General features: G+C 40.7%; 1 protein-coding gene across 1 annotated transcript in view; it reads right to left on the bottom strand.

Moving 5' to 3' along the window:
- Window positions 1-9,990, bottom strand: part of MKL1 (megakaryoblastic leukemia (translocation) 1) — a 152,498-nt gene that overhangs the window by 111,623 nt on the left and 30,885 nt on the right. The window contains exon 3 of the mRNA XM_014543825.1: window positions 7,688-7,949. Coding sequence (XP_014399311.1) covers window positions 7,688-7,949 — 262 coding nt within the window. The remainder of the gene's footprint in view (window positions 1-7,687; window positions 7,950-9,990) is intronic.

Here is a 9,990-nt window from a genome sequence, read left to right as displayed (position 1 = left end):
ACCACAACTATGTTCGAGGATTGCATCCTCATGTACTCCATTTTCGCTGAGAAGGCAGTTCCTACCAGTATTGGTAGTACTTGTTGATGATTGTTCTCTAGACATATTCTGTCGTCGCCACCGCCTTCTTTCAACTTCAAAGGCACGTTGGTCTTTAGACATTTTCTGTCGATAACGCCGGTGTTTTTCGGCATCAGAGCAATGTTTTTCTAGTAGCTGGTATTCAAATACATCCTGTCGCAGGCACTACCTTCTTTCAAGATCAGATGCACATTGCTCTGCAGACACTTTCTGTCGATAACGCTGGCATCTTTCGGCTGCAGCGCTACGTTGTATCAACAGTTATTCTTTAGACATAGTCCCACCTCTCTACTGTCACGGTCTGAGATGCAAGTGAATGAGAGTCCTGACTATCAGGCCGCTGACAGCTGTCTGACCAATGGCTGATTCTGGCTGATTCTGTGGGGGTGGGACTTTCTCCTCCCTGCTGTCAGTTTCCACAGCTGTGATGAGGAAGCTGGGGCGACAGAGGGAGCCATGCCCTCCAAGCCGCCCTCTCTCTCGCTCTGCTCTATGTCCAGCGGTGTCCTGCTCTGCCAAGTCTTCCAAACCTCCCGCTCTCTGCCTGCAAGGACCCGGGAGCCCGCGGGTGTGGCTACGGCCTTGCCTCCAGGGCCTGCGAAGGTCCCGGGAGCCCGCAGCCACGGCCACCATTGCCTCCTGGGGCACTTGATACCTGCATATGCAAATTAACTGCCATCTTTGTCAGATTAATTTGCATAGTCATTCTGGCTGGTGGGTGTGGCTTGAGCGTAGCGGAGGGACAGCTAATTTGCATGTTTCTCTTTTATTATATAGGATAAGACTGTGAGGTACTGGTGTAGGTGTAGACAAATAAGACCAATGCAAACAAATAGTGAGCTCAGAAACACATCACATGTATGTAGGTCCTTCATATATGAAAGAGGTAGCTCTGCTGATCAGTGGGGAAAGAACAGTATTTTCAATAAATGAGAGTCCATTTGAAAAAAAAATTGAATTGGAATGTACTTTACCCCCATACGAAAAATTAAGACACAAAACTCACTAACTATAAAAGACTCAGAAATCAATTACATTAAATTTAGAAATTCTTAATTAAAAGATACCATAAAGAGAATGATAAAGACAAATTACAGAGTGGGAGAAACTATCTATAGCAGATTTAAGAACAACAAACTAGTATTCCAAACATATAAAGAACTCCTATTGGTGAGCCAGGCTGATGGAAACTCAAATATGGTGCCTGCCAGTCAGCTCTACAACTGGGGCGGTTTCAGGGCTGGCTGTGGGCAGCCAGGGAAGATGGCCCTGATCGCAGGCCAGGCCTAGGGACCATATCCGCACACAAATTTCCTGTGCCGGGCCTCTAGTCCAAGTCATAGTTTAATATCCAATCAAGGATTTGTTAACCAGAGCACAAGAAGTGCAGGACAGCTATCAAGGGGGACACCTAGGAAGGGGGACTAAGCAGGAAAGAGGAAAGGTAAATCTCATCAGCTTAAAAATGTTGCCTGATATTCAACCTCAATCCATGATCCAAAAAATTATCCCCCATAAACAGATCACTAGTCCCAAATTTAGTTTGTGTTACCTAAAATGGAAAGGAAAAACAAAGAAATGTGGTATTTATTAGATCTGATAAAAGAGCTAATGGTTTGTTCATTAAAGGAATAGGAGGGAAGGAGGCAAAACTAGTAGCTGTAGTACAACTTTTTGAACCTTTCAATGTCTTCCTCAGTGTCTCATTTACTATAGGTACTTTATAAATATCTGCTGAATACTAATTTCCATAGTGATCACACCAGTAAATAGAACTGCAGGAAGGCACAAATGACTGTCCTAAAATAAAATTTTAAAAGTCAAGGACAAAATAAAAGGTCAAGAATATAACCCCAAAAATGACATTTTTCTCTTGGAAATCTTTATGAACTTGTCATCCATTAATTTATCCAACTTTTGTCTGCAATGTCTTCTGAGTAATGCATTCCATGTCATTACTACTCACTGTGTCACAACTCTATAATTCCCAATCCTAGGCACATCTCTTAGGATATAAGCAAATCTCCAACTTATAAATGGATTATACTCCAAAAGCTCATTTGTAATCTGATCATTTGGAATATAGTATGCACTTTCCCACAAAAGCCATGAAATATGAATTATGGTAAAATTCCCAGACTTTCCTATAAAAGCCTACAGGGTAACTAAAATGCCATATATTTACAATGAGAAAAACAAACAAACAGTATTTCAGCTCCCATTCTAGAGGCTCCTGAAATAGCTTTATGCAGTCTCAGCCAGTTCTAAAACTTATTCATACTTAAAAGACTGATCTCAGGTTATTATGAAGAAGGAATAGATATAAGGAAATGACAGCCAAATAGCACTACAGCATTAATGGAAGAAGCAAAATGAAACTTAAATTTTCCAGTATGGCACATTCATTCAATGTGTGCCAGAACTCCTTTAGGTGGAGCCAAAGAGGATGGGGTTAGATGATTACTGAGGTCTCCAGGCTTCTCCCAGCTCAGGCTGCACAGAATCCACAGTTGGATCAATTAATCTTTTAGACCTAAGTGCTCAGCTTAGAAGAAGACAGAAAAGTAATATTTGAAAATACACCTTGAAACTTTATCAACTTTTTCCAATTAGACCAAAGGCACCTTTTCTCATTAGGACTCCAACTCCTCTGTTTAGGATAGAGCTATCAGGACCTTGACTGCCTACTACCTGCAAGGACCCTTGCTAACTCACTGAATTTCTATATAACATAAGCTTTTATATAAAAGATATAAAACAATAAATTTCTCACTCCACCCTTTCAACACATGGTACACCATCCATAAAAAAGCAGCTCCACTAACTCCAGAAATCATTCTGCTCTAAACTCCCCACTTTCCAATTTTACTATCCTCTCAGGGATTTTCCATTTCTACTCCTACTTTTACCTCCCTACAAATAACCATGCAAAGAAGACTTAGTGTAAAATACAATAATGATTTTCCAGCCTTCTTTCCCTTTTGACAGGAAGAAGCACCATCAAGGTGCACAAACAGCAGACCCAATTATGGCCCAAAAAGCCCTGCAACTAGACAGTAATATTGCCCCTGTCCAGACATTCACCTGATAGTTGCTGAAAACAATATGCATGTTTCACCAAGATAATAGCTACTCTGCAACTTCCTATTCTCTTAACTTGATAAACATTTTCTGTTTTCTCTATAATAACAGAATCTGATTTTGACAGTTACTTTAGTGATTTTTGCTAAGCAATTAGTATTTCTGATCACTGGCCATCAATGAACTGAGTAATTATGAGGAAATTTTTATTTTCTTTTTTCTTATACTTTATCTGATTATAAAACAAAATATTTTGTTTTCATATAGGAAGAAAACAAAACAACCCTCTCGTTTGAACATCTGGGTGCATGGAGGTATGGTTTCCTACAATGGAAAATTCAGTAGGAACTGCAGGTGAGGTAATAAGTTTAACTCTGAGAATACTGAGGCCAGTGGAGTGTTCAATAGACAGCCAAGAATATGAGTCTGAAATTCAGGGGAGAAACTTGGCCTGGACCTACAAGGTGGGCAAAAGTAAGCTTACAGTTATAAGTGAAACAGAGTTTATTCTTATACTAGAGGCCCGATGCATGAAATTCGTGCACGGGTAGGGTTCCTAGGCCTGGCCAGCAATCAGGGCCAATCTGTGGGGTGACCTACGGGGCAATTGGGGCCCCCGTTGGCACCCGCCTTGGCTGGCCTAGCGCTGCCTGCTCACCAGCCCCTCCCCGCTGCCGCTGCTGCCACTGGTCAGGGCCTGTGGGCTGAGGGCAGCTCCTGCGTTGAGTGTCTGCCCCCTGGTGGTCATTGCGCGTTATAGCAACTGGTCATTCAGCTGGTTGTTCTGCTGTTCGGTCAATTTGCATAGTAGGGTTTTATTATACAGAAATTATTTATTGTATTTATTATTATTATTAACCTACTATGCCCACCTCTATATAAGATGGGAATCAACAGCATATGATGATGGTTAAAGCCAAAGTTCTGGGGGAAATCATTCAAGGTAAAGATATAGAATAAGAAGTAAAGAAGCCCTAGAAGTAACAAAATTTAAGGAGATGCGTAGAGAAAGATAGCAAAAGATCTGAGCAGAAAAGAGAGTGGCTGGAAAGGCAGAGCTTAAAAACTGCTTAAAAAGCCAGGAAAGAGTAATGTCACAGAAGCCAGTGGAGGAAAAGTTTCAGGTCAGAGGGAGTGGCCACCATATCAAAAGCTGCAGAGAGGTCAATAGAATAAAGAGAGCCTATCTGATCTACAATGAAAAGAACACTAATGGCTTTGGCAATGGTAGTTTCTGAAGAGAGGTAGGGACAGAAGCCAGAATGCAGTGAAGTCTCTAGCACAGGGGTGGGCAAACTTTTTGACTCGAGGGCCACAATGGGTTCTTAAACTGGACCGGAGGGCCGGAACAAAAGCATGGATGGAGTGTTTGTGTGAAGTAATATAAATTCAGAGTAAACATCATTACATAAAAGGGTATGGTCTTTTTTTTTTTTAGTTTTATTCATTTCAAACAGGCCGGATCTGGCCCGCGGGCCGTAGTTTGCCCACGGCTGCTCTAAAATGTGGGAAAGTAAACGACTTTCAAGAGTTTGACTCCAAGGGTTAGAGAGTTATTTTTCAAAATGGGGAAAAATTCAGATTTATATACCAAAGAGTTGAGAAAGAAAGGCTGAAGATACACCAACACCTCTGCCCCAACTGCAACAGCTGCCTTCTACTCCACTGAGACCAACACATCTGTCAGCACCAATTTTCTCCACTCCATGCCCAAAATATAAGGAGTTTGTTGTTTGTTGTCTGTCATCACCTTCACTGCCATTCTCCTATCCCTAAAGAATGCTGGTCTTCACTCTTGCTCAAGACAAAGCCAATACCTTTGGATCCCATTCTCTCCTATCTCCACAAGAACCTTGCTCTATCAGTTATCCTTTCCCTTTTTCCGTGTTCAGCTTTTCCCTCAGGACTAACTCTTTCCCCTTAACATATATAAATAAGTTAAAGTCTATGCAATATGGGGGTAAAAAGGTAGAAATTAGGAATGGGAAAAGAACACACAAAAACTGCTTGAGTATCCACTATTTCCCAAAATAAAAACTGCTTGAGTTTTCATTACTTGTCCCACTATGGATGTAAAAATACAAGTAAAGCATTCATTTATTCATTCGACTAATATTTATTTGGTAGCCACTATGAGCTAGGAGTTGAATACACACCTGTGAGCAAAATAAAGTTTCTGGTCTTATGAAATTTATCAAAGTGGGGGTGGTATAGATAATAAACACACAAATACACACATCATAGTAAGTGCTTGGAAGACAAAGCAGGACAGAGTAATGGGAGGCATTGTTTTATAAAATAGGCAGGGAAAGCCTCCCTGAGGAAATGACATTTGTGCAGGAACTTCAGTATAGGCACAGCAAGTACCAAGACCCTGCGACAGGAGCACACTTGATATGTTCAAGAAACAGAAAGTGTGCCCTGACTGGTTTGGCTCAGTGGATAGAGCATTGGCCTGCGGACTCAAGGGTCCCAGGTTCGATTCCAGTCAAGGGCATGTACCTTGGTTGTGGGCACATCCCCAGTAGGGGGTATGCAGAAGGCAGCTGATCGATGTTTCTAACTCTCTATCCCTCTCCCTTCTTCTCTGTAAAAAATCAATAAAATATATTTTTTTAAAAATACTACACTGTTTAAAAAAAAAAGAAAGAAACAAAAAGTGTGGCTGGAACAGAGTAGAATGAGTTAGAGAACAAAGGTAAGAAATCAGGTCAGAGAGGATACCAGTGCCTCATCATAAGAACTATAATTTCATCATAAGTCTTTAGGAAGATACTAACGGTTTTGAGAGGAGTGTAACAATGTCTGATTTCAGTTTTCAAAGGGTCACTCATGTTGCTGAGTGGATAATTACCATTATAACATAGGGTGATAAAGTCAGATGATAAAGGGCAACTGGACAAACCAAAAGAGAAACACTTAACAATGAATGTAAGTTAGGACAGGCTTTGCAAAAGGAGTGATGCATGAACAAGGAAGAGTTAGCAAGAAAGGAGGTGGGGGGTGAGGGTGGGAGGGTGGTCTATGCCAAGTAGCTGGCATAGGTGTAGAAAAGCCACAAGAGTTTTGAAAAGAATTGGTATTTCAATTCCCCAGCACCAAACAGTCCAAAATATTTTATAAAAACATATCTTTTATAATGTCTACCAAAAAAAAAAAAAAGACCTATTAAGATATTTGCATGACCTTTATGTAGAAAATTATAAAACTATGGAAAGACATTAAAGGAGCCCTAGCTGGTTTTGCTCAGTGGATGGAGCCTAGGTCCAAGGACTGAAGGGTCCCGGTTTCGGTTCTGGTCAAGGGCACGTACCTCGGTTGCAGGCTTGATCCCTAGCCCTGGTCGGGGCACAAGCAGGAGGCAACCAATCTATGTGTCTCTCTCATATTGATGTTTTTCTTTCTCTCTGCTTCTCCCCCTCCCTTCCATTCTCTAAAAATTAATGGAAAAAAATATCCTCGAGTAAGGATGAACAAAAAACAAAGAATTTTTTTAAAAAGGAAAGATATTAAAGGAGGCCTATTTTATTGAAAGATTCAACTGGTTGGGAATTCCCAATATTTAAAATGTGGCCCCTGGCCGGGTAGCTCCGCTAGTTAGAGTATTGCCCCAATATGCCAAGGTTGTGAGTTCGATCCCTGGTCAGGGCACATACAAGAAACAACCATTGAATGCATAAATAAGTGGAACAACAAATAGATACTTCTCTCTCCCCCCTTCCTCTCTCTCAAAACTCAATAAATTTAAAAATGTTTTAAGTGTATATTCTCCCCATTAACCTATAAATGATATATTTCTTTTTTTTTTCTTTTTTAAGGTATTTTTTTTTATTGATTTTTTACAGAAAGAAAGGGAGAGAGATAGAGTCAGAAACATCGATGAGAGAGAAACACCAATCAGCTGCCTCCTGTACATCTCCTACTGGGGATGTGCCCGCAACCAAGGTACATGCCCTTGACCGGAATCGAACCCAGGACCTTTCAGTCCGCAGGCCGACACTCTATCCACTGAGCCAAACCGGTTTCGGCAAATGATATATTTCAAATAAAAATCCAAACAAGTATACCAAAAGACATGTACAAAAATTTCATAGGACCATGACTGATAATAGTCCCAAATGAAAACAACCCAAATATCCATCAAAAGTAAAATGAACAAATTACAATATATTCATAAAATGGATTTATTATAAAGCAATGAAAATAAATTACAGCCACATACAATTCAACACAACTCACTCCCTAATTTTAGCACAGTTTATAATACAGTGATGCTCAATAAATATTTCCTGAATTAATGAATCTATGGAAGGAGTGAGGAGGGAGAAGCAGAAAAGTAGGAAGACAAATTAAAAAGCAATTATAATAACCCAGAAAGAAGATGTTGGGTTCACAATGATCACCTAAACTTACTATTTCTCTGTTTTACAAGAATGAGTATGAGTATAAGAAACTTTTAAGAGAAATAAAATAAAATAAGACCCTGAGTCAAACCAGGCAATGCAATAATTCCCTGTCTACTCACCATTCTTCCGCTCACTAAGTGGAGGCAAATTGGGATTCCTGCCAGGGTGGAGGCCAAGGGTCAGCTCGGGCTGCAAGGAGAGCTCCTGCAGTTCATTGGCAACAGCTTCGCTCTGGGGGCTGGGGGCCGCAGACAGGGACACCAGCACTGGTTCATCATCATTTTCGCCAGCCCCTCCTCCGTCCAGCCCATTCACAGCAATGACGGAAGGGGGCAGGCACACTACACTGGAGAAATCCACTTTGGCTTTCGTGATGGCAACCTGGAAATGGAAGGAAAAATAAAAAGCTTAGATGTCACTGTAAATAGACTATTTTACTGAGAATAAGCTGAATACTAATATTATTAATTATATTATTAGTACGCTACCATTATTCTTTAAAACTTTTGGTAAAATAAGATAGCAGCATTATTAAATTAACTATACTCACAGAGTGCATAAGATTGAAAGTCTGATACTGTCCTCAACTACATCACTCAGGAGGACAACATACAATTAAAATAAAGGTAGCATGCACACACACACGTACAACGAAATAAAAGGAAATAGTGGCCAAGGAGAAATAGCTGAGATCAGTGTTACCTTCCAATTACTATGGGAAAGTATCCTGAGAAATAACATTTAATGAGCATCCACAAGGTATGAAAGTGTCATATACTACCAACACAATTTGGGGAAGAAAATTTCTTTAAGAAAACAATTCCCGAGCCATTAGATACCATAAAGAAATATAAATATAGAGATGTCTGTTTGACGATGGGTAGTAGCTTACATGAATATTTAATCATAGTACCCAGGAATAGGATAATAAAAACAAAATACCTGGCAACATGGAAAAGGACAAGATTTTTTAAAATGAAAGAGCCTGGCCTGCACGGCTTAGGGGTTGAGCGGCAGTCTATGAACCAGGAGGTCATGGCTCGATTCCCAGTCATGGCACATGCCCAGGTTTGGGGCTGGATCCCCAGTATGGAGCATGCGGGAGGCAGCCAATCAATGATTCTCTCTCATCATTGATGTTTCTATCTCTCTCTTCCTCTCTGAAATCAATAAAAATATATATTTTTAATGACAAAGTACTTACAACAGGAAAGTATTTTCAACAACATGGGAATTAATGGTTAAGTGGATTAAGAATATATTTATACACCAAATCCTATGCAGTTAAGAATAATTTTTATAAAGCATTTAAAATCTACTTATACAAAAACCCTGGGTGTAACATCACGTCTAGAAGCTCCACCAACCGGAAGGAAGTCAGTCCTGCAGGGGTCGTCTTGGAAAAGGCTGCGCCCTCCCCAAGCTGTCCCCCCCCACCCCCCCCGGAAGGCGAGGTTTCAGGCAGGAACCCACCCTCAGAGCGGAGTGTGTAAGTACTGAGTCCGGCCTTCAAACCAGACCCTGACAGTAGGGAGGAGGCAGCCCCATTCCTCACAGAATCTGCTGTTGGATAGCTTGCTGTCAGTGGCCTGCCAGCCAGGAACCCCATTCACCTGCACCCCAGACCCTGACAGGAGGGAGGAGGGAGCCCCACTCCTCATGGAATCGACAGGTGGCCAGCTTGCTGTCAGGGGCCTGCCAGCTAGGAATCCTATTCACATGCATATCTGTATAAAGTTTTAATACAGTATATTAGAGGTCATGGTGGGAGCTGTTTCCCAGGAGGGCGAGGTTTGAGGCAGGAATGGGCCCTCGGAGCCTGGAGGCATATCTTTATAAAGTTTTAATACATTATATTACAGGTTGTGGTGGTACTATTTTACCCACAGCATCTACAGGAATTGCTGCAAATTTACTTCTCGGTGGAAGAACCTTTCATTCCCAATATAAATGAACAATTCCATTAAATGAAACTTCAATTTCTAGACTCGATATAAACAGTGAAGTTGCTAAAACTATTAAAAAGGCCCAACTTCTCATTATTGATGAATGCACCATGGCATCCAATCATGCTATAAACGCCATAGACAGATTACTAAGAGAAATTATGAATTTGAATGTTGTATTTGGTGGGAAAGTTCTCCTTCTTGGAGGGAATTTTCGACAATGTCTCAGCATTGTACCGCATGCTATGCCATACATAGTACAAATGAATTTAAAGTACTATAATGTTTGGGGATGTTTCAGAAAGTTGTCTCTTAAAACAAATATGAGATCAGAGGATTCTGCTTATAGTGAATAGTTAGTAAAACTTGGAGATGGCAAACTTGATAGCAGTTTTCATTTAGGAATGGATATTATTGAAATCCCCTGTGAAATGATTTGTAATGGATCTATTATTGAAGCTACCTTTGGAAATACT

Source organism: Myotis brandtii, unplaced genomic scaffold, assembly GCF_000412655.1.
Source record: "Myotis brandtii unplaced genomic scaffold, ASM41265v1 scaffold339, whole genome shotgun sequence".
NCBI classification, from domain to species: domain Eukaryota; kingdom Metazoa; phylum Chordata; class Mammalia; order Chiroptera; family Vespertilionidae; genus Myotis; species Myotis brandtii.
This window is presented reverse-complemented; position numbering and strand designations above follow the sequence as displayed.